Source organism: Stenella coeruleoalba (assembly GCF_951394435.1).
Source record: "Stenella coeruleoalba genome assembly, chromosome: 12".
Taxonomy (NCBI): Eukaryota; Metazoa; Chordata; class Mammalia; order Artiodactyla; family Delphinidae; genus Stenella; species Stenella coeruleoalba.
In genome coordinates, this window is record NC_137158.1 from 40,665,574 (window position 1) to 40,686,350 (window position 20,777).

Genomic DNA, 20,777 nt, shown 5'->3' on the forward strand with positions numbered 1-20,777 from the left:
ACAGTTCAGAGGTTGGGAATTGTTCCAGTAAAGTCCTCTAGAAGCTAAACAAGCATCTGTGTATGCATCTGACTTCTACTTCTTTTTCTTTTTTTGTCATAAAGTGTTTGACATGGCTTAAAAGATTATATGCAGTAAAATAGAAGAGTACATAACTCAGTGGAATTAGGAACAATATAAACTAGAATAGAAAGTTAAGAAAGGAACAGATACATTTCTCCCAGCACGAAGCTCGGACTTCGGTGAACTCCTGCTTTGGGTGCAGGCCCAGTGGGTGGGCTTTCCTGCGGGGTGGAAAACAAAGACTCAGCGGCAGAGCACACAGCTCATTAACAATTTCTGCAAATACATCTCTGTTAAAAAGTTGGAGCGAGGCTGAGAGTTAGGTGGGTTGACTTGGAATTTGCTTTTACTGTTACCACAGTATTTAGCTAGACTCTCCTCCCACTGATCTCTTTATATTTTTCCCAGAAAAAGCCACTTGTCTGTGCTCAGCGTTCAGCCCCAGCCTCTCCCGCAGTGAGATCATTGGCTCACAGCCAGCCTTTCAAATGGGGGGCCTTCACGGCTGCATCTGCCTGGCGACCTCCTCCTGACCCTCCTCCCCGGGGATTTAAGCTCTGGTTTACCACCAGCCCTCTGCTAATGCCGGCACTTTCTTGTCAGAGGCTTCTTAAAGGGGAAAAGCCTCCTTTTCTGTCTCCTGTCTCCCTTGTCCCTTCATTTCCTTCCTCCTCCTCCTTTCCTTCTTTCCCTTCCTCATCCCCTCTTCCTTCCCTTCTCCTGATGTGTATCATCCAGTAAGCTTTTTTTTTTTTTTGCGATACGCGGGCCTCTCATTGTTGTGGTCTCTCCCGTTGCGGAGCACAGGCTCCGGACGCGCAGGCTCAGCGGCCATGGCTCACGGGCCCAGCCGCTCCGCGGCATGTGCGATCTTCCCGGACCGGGGCACGAACCCGCGTCCCCTACATTGGCAGGCGGACTCTCAACCACTGCGCCACCAGGGAAGCCCCATCCCGTAAGCTTTTTATGGGCATATTTATTGTCCTCTGGGTAGGAAAAGGAATAAGAAACTGTTTGGACTGTGGAGGAGCTCACAGTGGGAGAGAAGGTACCTGAAACTAGTGGTTAGGAGTCTGTGATGGGTGTGGAGCAGGAAGGTCTGTTCACCTGGAAGAGAAGCAATCAACCGCTGAAAAGTCTTCACAGAGGAGAAGTGAGCCTGAGCTGGGTCCATAAACCCGAGCAGGAGGTGAGCACATTGGAGAGGGGGCGGCAGAGTGTGATGGAGGGGGACATTCTGGGCAGAGGCAGTGGTCCGTTCAAAGGCTTGGAATTGTGAAAGGATGAGGTGCAGAGTCTGAAAGATAGAGAGGGAGGAAGGGGGAGGTGAAGGAGATGAGCTTGAGGGGGGTGAACCGCGCTTTAGAGAGTGAATAGCCTTTAGGATATGGATTTTGCCCAGTCGGCCACCGGAAGTCAGAGGAAGTCTTTGAACAGGGAAGGTTGGGTTTCAAGATGCTCCCTCTGGCAGCAGGGAGATGCTGTGGGGAGATGAGCCCAACAGTGGAGAGAGTGGAAGGAGCCCATGCGGGGAGTGTAGAGTTTGGGAGAGAGATGAAATGGGCTTAAACAGAACCAGCAGCCTTGAAGATGGGAAGAAGAGGTAGAACAGGTGATCAATCAGCTGTTGAAAGGGAAGGAGGGAGAGGAGTTAGGAGCCTAGGAAGGAGCTGCTGTCGTGAATGAGATGAGTAGGGAATACACTAGTCCCCCTCCAGGAAGTCCATTTTTCTTTCATCGATTATTTTTTTATTCCTCCGCTCCTTTTAAATCATCTTAAAATCCATCTACCTGAGATATTGTCTGATTCATCCATGGTTTTCTTTCTATTTATACCAATGTTTCCTTTGTAGGTATTAATCCATTCGTCCATTCCATCAACAAATGTTTATTGAGGACCCACTGTGTGCCAGGCACTAGATTTGGGCCTGGGGGGCACAATGGTGACAAGACAAAGTGTATCCCCTCACTGAAGCTTCTAGTATAGAGAAATAGACAATAAAACATAATATTAAATAACCTAACATGAAGTAGTTTGTGGGGGGGTGTGTGGTATGAGATGAAGTTTGAGGGGTTGGCAAGAGTCAGACCATACCAGGCCCTGTACACCAAGGTCAGGAAATGGAGTCATATTCTAGGAGCAATAGACAAAAAGCCAGTAGGGCTTAGGGTGACAGAAAGGCAAGATTCTGGAATGTGTCTGAAGTTTTGCAACTTGAGACACTGTGTTGATGCTAGTGTCATATATTGAGGCATCACTATGCATTTTTCAAGTGCATGGTATATGTTTCATGTATATTATTCTGCTAGCATCACAACTGACAAATTTGGAAACATTCAACTCACTCAACTCCCTGTGCTCCATACAATGTGTTTGATACAGGCAGTAAATAGATAGAGATTTAAAATCAGGTGATGTGTCACATATAAATGTGTGCTTCCACTCTTGATTGGGGCCATTTATAAAAGTTATGTATTCGGGGCAAGAGAACCATGAGCTGTCTTAACTTTTTCTAATGAGGTGAGAAAAGGGGTTGAAAGGGAGAAAAAACAACCCACCAAAACTGAGGTTGAAACAAGAAAATCTCCTAAGAAAAGTCTGGTCCCTCCTGCTGACAGCGCCCCCTGCCAGAGGTTGAGTTAGGGAGCCAGAAGATGACAACAGATTGAGGTGCCCAATCTGTGAAGCCTTGGGGGCCAGGGAAGGGGAGGCGTTTGTGTGCACCGTGGGTGGAATGAATGTTCCATGATCTGCCACGGTCTCTGTCTGTCTGGTTCAGGCCAGGATTCACTTGGGCATCTGTGCTGTTTGGTGTCGGAGTGGGGAAGCCTCTGAGTTTCCCTTTGGATTGACATAAACCAGCAGTGGTCCAGTGCCTGGGCTGTCTCTGAAGAAGGAGAACAGGTAGAGCCAGGATCCGATGATGAGAATTTTCCATTTTATGGCAGTGATGGCTTGAAATGCCTAGAATGGCTTGTTAGCTTTCCTTAGCTTAAGAGACTGCGTTGTAGATCCCTGGTAAAGTGGAATGCTAGAATAGTTTGTTTCCCCTCCAGTGTTTTGGATACTGAACCTTTCAGGGAAGAATTTACTAAATTGCTACATAAGTGAATTGACTACAAAAGACTTGCACACATTTATTTGAAACATTAATTTTATTCTCTCTGCTTTAAAAGGTAGTGGGTTATATTTTAACAAAATCTTTTTGTTGCGGTTGTTACAAAGGAAAACTAATCAAAGGTACATGTCATCTTAATAATTGTTTTCAAAGTTTATTAATTATGGCTTTATATTTACATAATGCTCTACAGTGTACAAAAACAGTGTTACATTTTTTCCACCTGATACACACAACCCTGGCTGGTGAGCAGGGGTTGTAACCCCCTTTTCACAGATGAGGAACTGAGGGAGCTGAGGAACGAGTGAGCGCCTCAGTCACTTATTTAGGAAGAGATTTCGGACTTGAATCTCCATCCTTTCACTCCACGGCCAGCGATCTCCCTTCTTCTGCATTTTGGGTGTGAAGACCCACAACAAAGGCGGGGATGGGACCCATGACTTTTGAGCTCCTGTTAGTTAATCAGCAGTGGCAATGCCACTCATGCATCTCATCTCATTGAATCCTAATAACTCCAGGGCAATTATCACCATCCCCGCTTTACTGTTGAGAAAAATGTGCTCTGGGAGGTTAACTAACCTAAACTGGTGAGTGGTAGGGCTGGGATTTGACCAGGCCATCCAACTTCCAAGCTGACTCTCTTAACCAGTAGCCTGCCTGTACTATCTCACGAGGAAAGATCACCCTGCATATTTAAAATGATTAGATAACAGCAACTTTCATTTTATGGATTTATTAAATTGTTCTCCACTTTCAGACAAGGGTTAAAGTACATAGCTTTTCTGAACATTTTTTACAAAATAAGACAAATTTGCAAGACATCAATTCTTGCCACTTGGAAGAGAATGAGACTAACAGTCGTAAATATTCTTTGGCTACAGCATTGTTATTTGATGGTATTTATAAGAATATGGAACAAGGAATTTCTGTCCTGTGGAACTCTTGTGGCATGTCACAGGGTCAGTGGATGATCTTATGACTTCTACTAAACCCAGATGACGATTTGCTTAACCCTGGGGTTTTGGTATACTAATTGCTTCTTAACACGAATATTTCATTCATTACTTTTGAACCAAAGTAGGCTTTCTTTGTATTCATTTCTTGGTCTTCATTTTGTGCTACTTGTGCATATAAGGCCCATGTTCTCGGATGGGAGATGCATAACAGGGCCTCGGTTTAGCTACTTATGTAGCGAAACGTATGGTATGAATTATGCTGTGCCGATTAGTGTTGCTGTATTTTCTAATTTTAAAAAATGACACTAATGTTTTTTTTTCATAGATGACTGCTACGCTGAGAAACTTGGTTGACTCACCACTAGCAAGAAGTAAGTTGCTAAGCATCAGTGCCCTTCCCCAGCTCTGCACGGTGATGGGACAGTACATAGGTGACAAGGAGGTCTGCACCAATGTTGCCAGAATATTCAGGTAGGTAGACTAGGAAAACAAAGTAGCCTTACAAAAATGCTAATGTTTAGATTTAGGGGGTTGTTTTTAATATTTGTGTGTGTGACTGGCAAGGAATCCTGTTTTTACTTTTTATGTCACCTCAAAGAAAAGGTAAACCTAGTGGCCTGAGTTTTTAAAAAAATGATTTAAACTAATGACTTCATTTCTTATGTATTTCTGTTGTGATTCTAAACTCATTGATTTTAAGTTACTGTAACTAAAGTTGTGAGTTGTCCTAGTATTTTTACAAAACAAACAAACAAACAAAACTTCCTCTCAGCTTATTGGAGATAAAGAGCTATATCACAAAACATGGCAAACCTTCTGGTGCGCTTGGAAGCAATGCTTACGGATTTTAACTGAAAAAGGAGGCCATTGCTTAGAAAGACTGATCTGACTTAATTTGTAATTGAAGGTCATTTTATTTCAGCTGTTTGGCTGAACTTTGGCTCACACATTCGCTAGTCATGTTTATACTTACTTTTCTCCAGAAGCAATGATCACCTGAATCCAGGCTGCCTCAAAGCAAGATGTGGCTAAATTTCGGAACTGTCTTTAAATTATGCATTTATATTTCTTCCCTCACTGCTCTTTGCCATTGTTTTTACATAATGATCCTTCTCAAGAGACCTGGGCCTTTCTTGAACTATAATACTGTAGTTGTTTAATGAAATACAAAATTTCCTGAAGACTGAATTGGTAATTGACCCCAATATGAGGATGTGAGTCCAGCTTTGATCTTTTAGCACTGTGCTTTCCTGTCTGGGTACTTCATTCTGGGTACTTAGTCCCATTTTGAAGCACTATAAAATCATAAAAAGTTTATTTTTGTATATGGTGGCATGTAGAGATCCAATTTAATTTTTTTTTCCCCACGTGGACAGTTTTCCCAGCACATGTTATTGAATACACCATTCTTTTTTCACTGTGTTTGAATGCCTAGTCAGTAGAACACGAGGTTCCATATACTTGCAGGCCTGTTTGTGGACATTCTGTTTGGTCCGTCTTCAGACCAGTTCCATGCTGTTTTTACTATTCTGGATTTAAGTCTTACTGTAGGATAATATGAATCCCTCACTTCTTTTCTCCTTTAAGATCCAAATTCTTATTTTCTCTTCCTCATGAATTGGAGAATAGGCTAAAGTCCATGACAGGAACTTTGGATTTTTTTTTCATGAAACTACATTGACTGTGTAGAGTATCTGGGACAGACGTGGGGATAATTGATTAGCATCTTTATGATATCAAGTCTTCCATCCACAAACATTTGTGATGTCTTCTTCTTTTAATAAAATTGTATAACTTTCTCCAAAAAGATTCTGTACATCTTTTGTTAGATACATTTCTTCACGGTGCAATTATGAATGCAGTCTTCAAAAAAAACAATTCTAATGAGTGTTGCTAGTGTATATGGATAGTATTGATGTTTGCTTATTAATCTTGTATCCAGGACATCTTTTTGGTACGTGGGCCTCTCACTGTTGTGGCCTCTCCCGTTGTGGAGCACAGGCTCCGGACGCGCAGGCTCAGCGGCCATGGCTCACGGGCCCAGCCGCTCCGCGGCATGTGGGATCTTCCCGGACCGGGGCACGAACCCGTGTCCCCTGCATCGGCAGGCGGACTCTCAACCACTGCGCCACCAGGGAAGCCCCAGGACATCTTGATTAACATTAGGTCTAAGAGTTAGTGTATAGACTCTCTTCGATTTTCTATGCAAATTATATGCAAATAAGTCTACTTTTGGGTTTTTTTCCGATGATTACAACTCTTGGCCCCTGTCCCTACCTTTTTCTTGGGTGTGTGGCTTAGGATGTCCAATACAAAGTTGTGAGAGTGTTGAACCAGCTGACTTTCTCCTGAGTTGAAAGGAAATATTTTTGTGGTTTTGCCAGTTGAAATTAATGTTTGTTGTAGGTTTCTGTAGATACCCTTGGACAGTTAAGGAATAATTTTCTCTCATTAATGGATTTTAAGTTTCCTTGAATACTTGCCTAGAATGTATTTTGATTATGTGGATTTTCTTAACAGATTTTCTCATGTTAAGCCATTATATATTGCTAGATTTGCTTAACTAATATTCTGTTTAGTATTTTTCATCTATGGTTATGAGTTACATTGACCTGTATGTTTCCTTTCTCATATTGTCCGTGTCTGGTTTTAGTGTCAAGTTTATACCAGCCTCATAAAATGAGCTGGGATATATTCCAACATTTTCTCTCTTCTAGAAGAATTTCTGAAAATTAAACTTACCTGTTTCTTGAAAAGTTTGTAGAACTTGCTTGAAAGCTGTTTTATCCTGGTGTGTGTATATGTGTGTGTGCATGCATGCATGTGTGAATGTCATTGACAACTGATTCACTTTCTTTAATAGTGATATGTCTAGTCATATTCCTATTTCTACTTGATTCAGTTTCTAAAAGTTATATTTTTATAGGAATTTGTCCATTTAAGTTTTCAAACTGTATAAAGTCATCCCAAATATTCTATTATCCTTTTAATCTCTATTCTATCTCTAATTATGCCCCTTTTGTTTATATTATTTATTTAAGAAATACTTATACAGTGCCTACTATGTGCCAGGCAATGTTCTAAGCACTTTCCAAATACTAATTCATTTATTCCTTATAACAGCTTTAAAAGGTGGGTACTATTATTATTATCTTCATTGTACATATGAGGAGACTGAGGCATAGAGAGGTTTGGTAGTTTTCCCAGGGTCACACAGCCATGATTTAAACCAGGTAGTATGGCTCTAGAATTCATACATTTAAAAGCTATGTTACACCGCCTCTTCATTTTGATATTGATTTTTATTCCTTATTTTGATGATTTGTGATGTTTCTCTTTTTCTCTTGATCAGTCTTGCCAAAGGTTTGACAATTTATTAGTTTTTGTGAAGAATCAACAGATTATTGAACCACTCTGTTGTATGTTTATTTTGTATTTTATTCCTTCTGTTCTTATCCTTAATAATCCCTATCTTCTATTCTTTGGGGATACATTATATTTTCTTCTGTTTTGATTAGAAATTCCTTTCCTTTCAGCTTTCTTAAGGTTATAAATTTTCCTCTAAATACTGCTGTAGCTGCATCTCACAAATTTTGATTTGTAGTGTTTTTGTTATTATTCAGATATGTGTTTTTCTATTTTCTTATTGATTTGACCCACAAGCTATGTGTTTTTAAATTTCCAAAAGTAAGTTTTTTAAACAATGTGTTTTTCATTGATTTCTAATTTAATTGTACTTTGACCAGAGAATGTGATCTGAGACACTGGTTCTCTGAAAATTTACTGAGACTTGTTAATGGCCTGGCACATAATCAAGTTTTTAAAATATTAGTGATGTTTTACCTATTAATCTATCACTTAATGAGAAATTTATGGACATCTCCCAATTTGAGGTAGGTTTGTCAACTCCACCTTGTGAGTTTCATTGTTTTCTTGCTTACTTTTGAAAATTTGAAGCTATTTTCAAGGCTTTTTGCCTTAAGGTCTATCTTGCCTGATATTAATATACCACTAACAGCCTAGTATATTTGAGCATTTTAACATTTACTTCTACTGGAGTCCCAGGAGATTGGTTGATATCCAGCCAGATTTTGTGTAAATTTCTTCGCTTGTGTTTTCTGAACCACATGGGCAGTGTAAATTCATACCTTGTACCTGTGTTAGAGGCTTCAGGTTTCTCTTTTTCAAAGAACTTGAAAAAAAGTCTTCCCTCCTCCCACTCTGTGCCCCCAGAGTCTAGAGCAGACAGCGCGCCTCCTTGAGGCTTCTCTGGACCAGTGTGTACAGTATTTCCAGACTGCTTTTCATGCACAGAACAGTGCTTTGAAGGTCTGCATTTAAAGTGACCCTAGGTATAGTTGAACTTTATTGAAAAACAAAGTTTATTTTTATTTTTTCCATTTGACATTTCTGCAGCAAAGTTACTACTTATCATGACTGCTGTGTAGCCTTGGCCAACTACTCCAGATGTTATGCCTTGTTTTTGAATCTGATAAACAAATACCAGAAGAAGCAGGTCAGTTTTTCATACATTTAATTCTTCAGTGTGTCTTTGCATTGGTGTATTTGTGTAAGCCCATGTTTTTTTTGTTTTTTTAAATATTTATTTATTTGACTGTGTTGGGTCTTAGCTGCAGCACGTAGGCTCAGTAGTTGCAGCCGGTGGGCTTAGTTGCCCCACAGCATGTGGGATCTTAGTTCCCTGACCAGGGATCAAACCTGCGTCCCCTGCATTGGAAGGCAGATTCTTTACCACTGGACTGCCAGTCAAGTCCCTGTGTAATCCCATGTTGAATAACTTTATGTTTTGAATGTATAGGTTTCTATTAGAAGCTTCCATCCGATGTGTAACGAGCTTCCCCAGGAGGCAGAGTTCCATGGAGGAGGTGGGGAGGGAGTAGTTTGAGGGAGAAATGGCCTCAGTAGGATGTGGATGCAGTAGGAGGATTCACGATTTGGGGTGCAGGGTGGGTGGACCCCCCCCAGTGTTGCTCCTCCCAGTGATCTGTGGACCCGTACATGAGAGGCATCTTTGGGTGGGGTGGGGTTAACCGGGTTATTTCCAGGCCCCACCCCAGGCCTGCTGAGCCAGCTGGGTGCACATGGGCCTAGCCATCTGCACTTTAACAAGAACTGCAGGGACTCCTGATGCAGACTAAAGTTTGGGATCTCCTACGCTGGATATAGTCTAAAGATTCTTCTGGCCCTGAAATTCTCTAATTCCTTGACACTGCTGTATTTAGAAGATGACATTTCTAGGTAAGTATTTAAAGGAAATAATTTGGTTTTAATGGATCGGACAAAAATGTGTATAGCTGTTTAAAAAGAAAAAAAAAGGAAGAACTCACAAATGACTTCCCCTTAATAAAATTATAATAGTGCAAATGTTAAGTTTCATTAGAAGTTTTTGAATATTCGTTAAATGCAGTATATAAATAAAATGCTTAAAGTGACATCAACTCCTTAGCGGAGACGGTTTATACATGAAGACAATATATATTCATTTGAAATACAGTAAATTTTCAAAATCACATAGTAGGTATCACCAGTTTAAAACCAAATAATTTATGTATATATAAGACCATTTTAATATAAAGCTTTGTGTTTATTTATATTAACCATATCAAAACCACCTCAAAATATAATCCCTGTTTGCCACAAACAGCGTTGAACTTATTCTTACCCAGCCAAGTACTTCTGCTGAGAATGACTAAATTTGTCATATTTTACACTGTTATCAGCTATTTATTAAATGGCTACTAGTGTCTTTTTGGTTATATAGATGGTAGAGAAATTTCTGTGCTCATATTACACCATTACTACATTTTAAAGGTGATAAAACTTTGCTTAAAGTGTTAATGTTTCTATTTAACTTTAAAAAACCCATTCACAAATAGGCACTTGAGTTCCTGATTCTGAGTATTTGGATTACAAATGCTTTCCCCTATGTATTTTGTATTTTCTTTAAATTACATACCTTGAAAGATTTCCTGGTATAAGAATTTGCTGTGTCAGGTGGAGAATGAATTTGATTAATGTACCTTAAAGTAGTCACAGTGTTAATTTAAGTGTCCATTAAGCATTTATTGATTTAGATTTTGGTACAATATATTACCAGAACTCTAATCTTTAGACAAGTGAATTAACCCCATAGGAGCTTAGGCACTCCTAGTCCTCATTTTCTTTTTTAAGGAAAAAATTAAAAGGGTAGAAAAGATAGTTTGCTGTAACATTAAAAGAAATTTTCAATATTATATCTAAAAAGGGATTTAGTTATGGATTTTATTTTGTAGTTTTGTTTTATGGGAGTCCTTTGTGGGTTTTAATTGTAATATTATTTTATCATCGTTTCTCTTTTGCTTTGGTGTTTTGATCATGGATGACTTAGATTAGACATAACCAGAGAAGATGTTTTCAAATGTGGATGAAAGAAAACACTTCTGTTTTACAGTTTGATTTCAAATTATGTCGTAACCTGTAATCTGTTTGAAAAGGAAGAAAACCCATCAGTTCAGTACTGACAAATAGCCCTGTTGTCTTACGGCATTATGAGCACATAACTGTTTCTCTGATTGTAGCTTAGATTATGGTCATATTTAATGAACAGTGAAAAGTCCTGGTATCCCACTAATATTAGATACTTGAGATGTCAGTATGGTTAAGGATATGCTTTTTCTGGCTCAAGGGACTAAATGTCTTAAAGTTTAATTGGCATAAAATTTTAACGCACTTCTTACTGAACTACTTTTCACTTTGGACCAATAGTTGTCTGTAAAGCAAAATTGGTGTTTAAAGGCCATATTCTTCTCTATTGATTTATGTTTTAATTTTGTGTTCCTGTTAAAGTTATTTTGGTCCGAAGAAGAATAAAGAGCACCTTGCAAACTAAGTACATTAATATGTTGTTTTCAGAACCATCAAGGAAATATGTAATTTATCCCCTTAATCACCAAAATTATTTTAATCATTGTGGTAAAATCATATTCAAATATATTGCATATTTCCTTGCCTTCTTAGAGGATATTAAAAATAATTTAACCTCTTCTTGATGCCAAAGGTCAATATTACAGGTATTGTTACTCTAGAGGTTATTTGTCCTACATTGGGAGCATGAGTCTATTGATAAGGTTCTTTAATGTCTGTTCTTCTTGTAGATTTCTCTCTCCCTTTCCGTGGTTGTTAACTTTGCCTTTGGTAATCATTAACTGTCTTTTGCATTTATTTGCAATTAGCAGGGGAACCTCATAACCAAACTTGTTAAAAGTAACACCTAAATAGTCTAAAAATTGAACATGAATAGGTTCTTAGCGAGAAAGGCTTGAGGGACTCTCTGATGAAGTTTCTCTTGTCCCTTCTCATCTTCAAAAGACAATTCATGTTTCAAGATGTAGCACTCAAGTTCCCTTCTCTGTGAAGCCTTCTAAGACCAGCCGATTTTTCCCTCATCAGTGCTTCATTTTATTTTTATTTTTAAAATGTTTGTAGCAGCTTTATATGTAATAGTCAAAAACTAGAAACAACCAGATGTCCTTCACTGGATAAATGGCTAAACAAACTGTGGAATAACCATACCATGGAATACTATTCAGCAATAAAAAAAGAGTGAACTATTTATACACACTACAACTTGGACGAATCTCCAATTATGCTGAGTGAAAAAAAGCCAATCCCCAAAGTTTACATACTGCATGCATCATTTTGAAGACTTTAATGTAGCTAGCACACCCAGTTAGTATAGCCAGAGCTAAGGACCCAAGCAGTATGTCCCTGACCTCAACCATTTCACTGTTATTAAGAAAAACTAACAAAAACTTAGAACTAGGGTGTGGGGTAGGAGCCTAGATGTCCTGACAAAGTCATGCTAGGGCATTAATGGGCAGGGCTTAATTCTCAAGGAGAATATATCTTTGTTTAAACTTGCTGTTTACTATTTGATTAGAACCCAGACACTATAAAGTTACACATTAATTTGTAGATTTCTCTCTGGTAGACAAGATAACCTCAAAGTTATGTTTTGTTACCTTTAGGCTATTAGCCAGGTGTGTATCTAACCTAGTAATCTTAATTCTAACATTCTTTTTAATACCTGTAAACCCCCCTGTTCTTTGATTGTTCGTGGAGCCCACTTTACCATTGTATTGGCTTCCCTCATTAAAGGAGATAATTTTTTTAATTGTGTTAATTTTATATTTCTTTGAGAGCCATGTTAACTTTTTAAAAATTATACTTTGACTCTATATTGTCTTTTACTTATGTAGAAGAATGAAATATTACAGTTTTGAACCATCTTTGATTTTTTTCTAGTAAGAAAAAATATGTATAATTCATATTTTCCTCAAAACCAAAATATTTTAGAAGAGCAGGGAAATTGTTCAGGCTACAAGGAAGTAGTTATGTGTCCCAACTATTTCCTAAAATCACTAACCAGAAGCTCTCATAGGTCTTTGTAAATATGTCTTCTGTGATTCTCCAAATGGTTATCATTTGCGTAGCTACCTCACCCACTGTTGGGATTTCCTAAGGACACAGTCTTTGTCTTTATAAACCTGAGATGATTCTTGGCATAACAGACTCATGATAAAAGTGCTGAAAGAATGAATTTTGAGTATGTGAGATGCTTTGGAATCTGTAAAGTATTATACAGTATTTTTTTCTAGTCATCTAGTACTTCTTCCTTAAATGTTTACTTTCTTCTTCCTACTTTGGAGGAGGAAATCATAATTTTCCCCACATTTTTCACATTGGTGGGCTGCCATACACAATGGCAAAACAGAAATGATGGATCTTAAATTACTTTGGACCAGCACAACATCTTAGGTTCCTGTTCCCCTTGGCCCAGGTGACCAGTTGGATAAGATTTGTTTTTCCTCTTTGCCTAGTGATAAAAGTGATTTTCAGAAACCGCACACAACATTCTGATATGAGTGTATTAATCTTTGGTGGCTCAAACTTTGCTCCATCTGAGGTTTACTTGGACGCTGAGGCTTTGAACTGATCTTTGAATCATACACCAGTCCTCCAGCAACTTTTAAAATAGAGTCCTTACTTCCTGGAACTATTTTTGTTTCAGCTCTAGGAAATGTTTCTCTTAGGCTAACTTGGATTGTGGACACATATGTACTTTGGAGGCTTTATAGTCTCTTAATGTACACAGATATCACCCAGGGATTAATAATCAGAAAGAGTCTATAGACTTTGTTCTGAGAGGTTAGTGTTGCCTTTGTCTTAAAGTCTGAAGACTACATTGGCAATTGGGAGATTTCATTTTTCTGGGCCTTAGCCATAACATAAATCATGAATCATGGGGAGGGGGAAGGGCAAGCTGTGACGAGGCGAGAGAGTGGCATGGACATATATACACACTACCAAGCGTAAGATAGATAGCTAGTGGGAGGCAGCCGCATAGCACAGGGAGATCAGCTGGGTGCTTTGTGACCACCTGGAGGGGTGGGATAGGGAGGGTGGGAGGGAGGGAGACACAAGAGGGAAGAGATATGGGAACATATGTATATGTATAACTGATTCACTTTGTTGTAAAGCAGAAACTAACACACCATTGTAAAGCAATTATACTCCAATAGAGATGTAAAAAAAAATCATAAATCATGTTATGGCTAAGTATATTTTCGAAGAACATAGAAACAAAAATCTAAAACAAACAAAAAGAAAAAGAAAAATCCTCTCTAGTAATAAATGAACTGTCACCTACACACACCTCTTTAAGTGTTTTTTATCAACCAGGTGAGGAGCTTGGCAGGAAACTGCCCAGCCACTTCCACAGTCCACCGGAGAGGAAATCCTGCTTGGAACTAGGTAGTACGAGAGCTGATGGCTGATGGGAGAAGTAGGATATTTCCTCCCTCATCCGATGTTTTTTCCCATTAAAGGAAAAAAAAAAAAAAAGAAACGAAATTGTTTGAGAAAATGTCAAAAGTAAAAATTGTTTTCCAGTTTTTTTTTTTTTACATTATTCATATTCATCTCTTTTCAAGGGTAAAGTCTGACTTCAGCATGTGAGAACCGGTCTTTTTGGAAAGTCCTTAATCTGTCTCTGTTGAGTCAGTTGATAATGAAGGGTAGGAGGAGCATTTTCACTTTTATTTTCTACACATCTGTGTTGTGGGAATTATTTACAAGGAACATGGATTCATATTATGTTTAAACATGATATTATAAGAACAGTTAGTAGGTATTAAGGTGGTGAGATTTCTAATTCTTTCTTGATTTGAATCAGTGTCTCCTAAACCTGCGGAGCTTTAAAAATATAGGTTCTCACAGGGAACTCTACTCAGTGCCCTCTGGTGACCTAAATGGGAAGGAAATCCAAGGAAGAGGGGATATATGTATACGTGTGGCTGATTCACTTTGCTGTACAGCAGAAACTAACACAATATTGTAAAGCAACTATACTCTAATACAAAAAATAAAATACAGGTTCTCAGGCCCCACCTGGGAGATCTTGATTCAGATCTGGGACAGGGCTCAAGAACCTATTTTTAAGAGGCTCCACAGGTGATTCGAATGAAGAACAGGTTGAGAACCTGTGGTATACATTATTAAGATGGCTCCTGAAAACAATTTTTTCCCCCATATCGACAGCAGAGGGTTTTCTGCAAAACCTCAAGAGATTTTAAAGTGATTAAAAAAAAGCAGCCACACAGGGTCAGTCTTTCTCTACAGGCATGTGGCTGAAACTGAATCTCCCTCACAAAGTAGGAACCAAATTAGCAAGACATGCCAGGTGTTGGTGTAGGTTTCGCCAGTGAGTGGTGATAACCACATGCCTTGTGCCGTTTGCAACAATAGCTGAGGAGCACTTTCTTAGCCAGAGAAAATGAGATGGGTCATTAGACCCTTACAGGAATTTTCTCTGCCAGATTTGTGTCCAAACAAGTCATCCTGAGACCAAACCCAATTTGATAACTAGGCCATCGCCCCGATGGGGCTTGAGGCACTGGTCAGAGTTGGCTACGGGGAGAGGTGAGCACGGGCCCCCAGGACCCTTGAATTGGCTGCAGAAGGGAGGGCTCGTTATCCTCCGTTAGCTAGACAAGCACGAGCTGCTGTTGATTCATTTGTCAGTGAAACAACCACCAAGCTTTATGTCTGCTTTGCGACATTTCAGTAGATAGCCATACCTTAACCGTGTAAGTTTGCAACAGATAAAGTTGAGGGCGATTTGTTCATTTTAAGTAACACAGGGTTTGGTTTATAACACCCCCCGCCACACACAGCCCGTCAGTGACGGGGGCATGTCAGAATATGATGGCTGTGGTATAAGCCAAGGGTTTCTAGTTATCAACAGTCTCAGAGAAAAGGAATCCACTCCTCCCAGCTCTAACGAAGGACTTCCCCAAGGAGAACAAGGGAAACTTCTTTGGCTCATGTCTGTCTCTGAGGTTGATTTGTCCAAGATCCGTGGTCCAACTAGTAACTCCCAGTTCCTACACACATAGAACCTGAGACCGAAAAATGCAGCCCTTCAGTCAGCTGGGTGCAGTGTGTAAGCTAGACTCTAACATTAAGTAAAGCATCTATTTAGAACGCTGACTGAAATTCAATTAAATGGCAAATCTCATTTAGAAACAAGCACATATTGTATGCTTTATGGTATAAACTGCGTTTGGTACAACCAAATGTGCAAACAGATGGGCCTAGTGTCGAAGGCATGGGCAGGGGCTGGCCATAGCAGCCTTGCGAAGCAGACCCGCCTCAGGAGGTGCCTCTGACGTCAGCATTGCCGCATTTAGCAGCTCAGCAAAATACGTTTGGGTTTGCTTTTTTGGAAAAACGTGAAAGGATTTTCCCCCATTTCTTCTGTAAATATCTACTGGGCAGGAGATCTGGTAAAATGTCTCAAACAAGACTTATAAGACTGGCACTATTTTGCAAAGGTCACAGTCCAAAAGGAATAACCTTTACCTACATTCCCATCACTTGTGTCCATTGAACAACTGTCTGTCTAACCCTCTCCACGTTTAGATATGGTCAACTTCTTGTGTTTCTTTTTTTAAACAGAACCTCCAAATGCAGGGCAATCATCAGCGCCTCAGAGAGCACTGTCTGGGAATCCCCCGACATGTCCTTGCTTGTGCTGCTTTTAAAGGCATGCCTCTCTCATCCCGTTTAGACCTCTTCCTGGGCAAGCAGCTGTCTCCAGCCATGATGAACAGTGTCTGATTTGGAGCGCTCAGGCAGCGTGATGTCGAAAACGAGACCTGGAATGTCTGGAGAGTATAGGCTGAAAGCAAAAACATCTGCCCTTTTTGGAGCTGTTCACCTCCAATGCAGCCACAGCCAAGGAGCAGGCCAGAGATAGCACGACCTCTCTCTGCCTCCCCTCCATCCTCTCTGGGGCCGGAGAGGATTGGTGAGGGAGGCGCCTCCACCCCTTCCCCTGGCGCCTTTATATGGTGACTTGGCTCCCCGCTTGCCCTCCGCCTCCTGCCTGGCAGGAGCGCGCCCGTGGCTCTCTTCCCAGCCCCTCTGCAGGCACATTCCCAGTGGGTGCCGCGAGCGTTTGGCTGAGCTGGCTCCTTCTTTCGGCCTTGGCCTTGGTCTGTACCCCTGACCGGGCGGGCAGCACAATAAGCCCTTAGCTTGTTCATTCTTTCCAGCTCCTGCTGCTTTGCCCTTGTGGAACTGGCTCTTCCCCCTACTCAGCACGGAACCCAAAAGCCTGATTTATGTCTGCTGACTTAGAAAAGAACTGAGCCCAGTGAAATTCTAGCATTGTCCTGGTGCTTTTGAGTGATAGCCGCATTCAGAAGCATACAGTGGGCGCTCAGTAAACGATTGTTGACGGAATGGATAGATGGATGGAAGCATCAGGAATAATCTCTTCTGGTTTTCAAATGATTTTCTACTTAGATTCTGGTTTTGCGTCTCCAACATCTCAGATTCTTTCGCTTTGTATGGCTCAGCACTTCAGCAAACCATTGACCCACTTTCAGTCGCCTAAGATTAATTAGCATTTCTGCAGCACTGCAGTCTGTCTTCCCGATTGGTAACATTTATCTGTTCTTCAAGCCCCCTATAAGCTCAATTAATGTTGGGGTTTTGTTTGAGGGTGAGAAGTTGGATAAATGTTGCAAATTGCAAATCCTGACTGAGCTGTCAGATCCAGACTGCACGAGAACTTTTTAACCCAGATTTAAACAGGGCATCTTGGTTAGTTTAATTTTCTGGTTAAGAGAGGGTTCTGATTTTAAGTCTGTTTACAGCTCTTTCAATTTCAACCCATTCTTGAAAACCTTTCTCAAATGTTTTCCTTGACTTAGAAGAAGTAGTCCTCTCCCAAGTAAGTAATGGAGTCTGCTGAACATCGTTGATTCTTTCTGTGACAGCTCGATAGGGTTCCTTCCCCATGGTCAACATGATGCACATGGGCTGTTTTAAGGGTTATTTTAAGGTACTACGGTAGGAAGTGTGTGGGAGTGGGGGAGGAGTGCGATCCCATTGGTGGGCCGTGGGTGGGGAATAACTTGAAGCAATGTAGAAGTGGTCACATGGGGCCAGATGGCGTGTTAGATGCTGGCTTTGGCATTTAATAGGCAGTGGATGTTTTTGAGCAAGGGGATGACGTAAGAGCTGCGCTTCAAGAAGTGGAGTTAACCTTGGTTGCAGAGGGAGGAGCCCGTCGAGGGTCTCTGACAAGAGTCTACAGACGGGGGAGCCAGGGTTGATTTTAAGACGACAGGTTGGAGGGAACTTGGTGACTGGCTGCTGAGGGAAGTGAGATAGGGAGGAATGGAAGATGCCTCTGGGGCTGAGCCTGGGGAAGGTGAGCAGGTGCGCTTAGGTGGTTTTGGAATCCATCTGTGAGTACAGAAGTGATTGTCCAAGTCCTGCCTCTTCTCTTCACCAGTGTGGGACTTTGGGGCCAGGGAGCCTCTTGAAGCCTCAGTTTCTACATCTCTGAGTAGGGGGGAATCTCCTCCATTGACTTTAGGCCAGTCGTTCTCACATGGAAAGTAACAGTCAACACGTTGGCTGCTGCTGGAACTTGACAGAGACCATTCTTTTCAGCAGTGTCCTGCTCCTTGTTTTGTTCCAGTTAATTTTATTTACAGGCATCGGGAGCCCATTCAGACTGAGTAACATGCTTGCTCATGAGGGCATAGCTTATGCTAAACCAAGGAGAACATCCCATAGACTATACCTGGGATGCACAGTTGAGTCAGGCTTTGTCCGGTAGGTGTACCTGTCTGAGCTCTGGTTGGCCGGAGCTGTTGCTGGGCTGATTCCATTTTAAGCAAAATTAGAGTCGATATGAACTGGTTATACTAGACTGCCTTCTTAAAAAAGAAAAATAAGATTCTGTCTCCTGATTCATCTTCATTTTGCTGTTTCAAAACTACATAGTTGTGGTATGAATATGCAACTTTGTGTTCAGTTTAATAAGGCTATAAAAAGTGCAGTGTTGATTTATAGGTGGTTCTCAGATGTTGTCTAAGAATAAAGGAGAGCCTCTGTACCTCAAAGGAGAATGGCCCCTCGATGAAATCGTTTTCTGCACATTGTTTCTTTACAGATTGATGATTTTGGCCTTTGCCTGATTTTTTAAATCTTTACAGGATTTTAACTAAGTGATGTTTGGTAGACTTGAGATAGATTGGGCTGTGGAACAAGAAACCACCTCTCTGTACACCATCCAGGGGCAGTGCTCTGCACGGCGCAGAGGCCACCCGCAGGGAGCTGAGGGGGCCCTGCTAAGCCCTCTTGGTCAGCCTCCTTGTTCCGGATTCCAGATGAGTCCAGACAAGCACTGGCATGGGAGTAAGGAAACACCACCGCCGCCAGCCTCCTGTGAGACTGCTGCTCTTGTGGCCTATTCCCTCGATTCACAGAGAATATATTTGAGAGAGGGGATGGGGGGAGAAAAAAAAAAAAAAGATGCCTTAGCCAACCCTGAGAAAGAGGACAGAAACAGCAAGCACAGCAGTCGCTGCAAGTTTGGTGCTGCAATCTGCCAGCCCATTTGTTGATTCTGCATGCCATCCTTCAGTTGGCACCACTGCTGCCAGGAACCACCCCCTCCTTTTTCCATCTGAAGGAAGGGAGAGAGGTGCTGCGGCAGGGTTAACTCTTCCTGCCCTGAAGCCTAAAGTTTCTTCTTCCCACATCAGGCTCAATAATCTGTGCCACGTTAGGACCCACAGAGATATTTGAATCCAAGAATTTTAGAAGTGGAAGGGGCCCGAGGCGATTTTTCAAACAAGAAAAGCAGCATCAGTCTTCCCAGATTTGACCACATGTGACAGGGGGTAGAGGTCATTTGAATTATGAAGAATGAGGACCTCTAAGGAAACCTGCTGTTTTTTTTTTTTTTTTTTTAACCTGCAGCCAGGGATCTGGTCAGCAAATCAGCAGGGACAGGTGGAGGTGGTACAGGGTCAGAGAAGCCTTCTGAGTTAGACCAACCAGAAAAACAAACATCAGAGGTGGAGGTAAAGCAGCAGAGCTAGGAAGAGGGAGAAAGGAGAAAAAAAAGAGTCTAGCATCCTTCAGAAGACGGCAGTGACATTTTAGGAGGTAACTTGATTAGTCCTGGCAATGATTTAACCAATAGAATGCAGTTATTTATCGTATTCTTTGTGAAGTCATTTAAGAGCACCGATCATGTCTTTCCTGACTTGCTTAATGTGCTTTTGTGGAAATAAGAGCACAATCCAGGGAATACCGGGACGTCCAAAAATATTGGCCATAACTGCTGTCTAGGGCGTGAGGGAGGTGGCTATCCAGATTGTGGAGATTGGGAACGTTTTGTTCAAATTAGAGAACTGCAAATTGTCACTTTTAGTGCATTGGTTAATTTGTGTACCTAGGTGCTTGGAGCAGTGCCTGGTGCCTCATAAACACAGCGTATTAGTTGCTGCTACTACTATCAGTAGTAATAGTAAGTATTACAGTTTTCAGAGGTAGGACTAGTGTAGAGTGTGATTAATCAGAAATCTTGTATCAGTTTGTGTGAAAAGCTCATATTCCTCAATTTAGAAATTCAGTGGAATTTTCCTTCAGGGAGACTAGCTCTCAGAAATAGCCTCTGTCCTGGTTGGAAAATGGTCTGCTTTGCCGCTGGGTGTTGCCAGGGTGGAGGAGTGCACTCCTTCCAGAGCCCAGGGAGGAGCCTGCACCATCGGGAATTACATGAAGTAACCATTGGTTGCATGCGAAGGGAGACTGGAGTATTGTAACGAAACTTCGTGTGCTTGGTTTAGATTTAAGGCCTACAGGCTTCAGCTTCTTGAGGGAACTGTCTGGTGATCGGACACAAACAAGGTGACCCCAGGCCCCGGAAAGGGACGGCTCTAGGTCCTCTGTCTCAAGACATGCTCCTTTTGCCCCGTGCCACATCTCTGCTTTCATTCATTTTTCAAGGTTGAACTTATCATGGTTAACGCTACTAACATTTTATTGATAGTAAAGGGTTCTTAACAGTGCCTGAGGGGAGTTCCCTCGTGGTCTAGTGGTTGGGATTCGGCGCTCTCTCGTAGCCCGGGTTCAATCCCTGGTCAGAGAACTGAGATCCCACAAGCCACGTGGTGTAACCAAAAAAAAAAAAAAAAAACCCCAAAACAGTGCCTGAATCATCACTCACCACAACCTGTGCTTTACCTGTTTTTTTTTTTAAATGAAT

The 20,777-nt window shown here is 41.2% G+C and overlaps 1 protein-coding gene across 4 annotated transcripts in view; it reads left to right on the plus strand.

Annotated features, from left to right (window-relative positions):
• Positions 1-20,777, plus strand: part of ARMC2 (armadillo repeat containing 2) — a 268,510-nt gene that overhangs the window by 213,504 nt on the left and 34,229 nt on the right. For all 4 annotated transcript variants that reach the window (XM_079939293.1, XM_079939291.1, XM_079939292.1 and 1 more), the window contains 2 exons: positions 4,464-4,609; positions 8,555-8,654. In XM_079939293.1, coding sequence (XP_079795419.1) covers positions 4,464-4,609; positions 8,555-8,654 — 246 coding nt within the window. The remainder of the gene's footprint in view (positions 1-4,463; positions 4,610-8,554; positions 8,655-20,777) is intronic.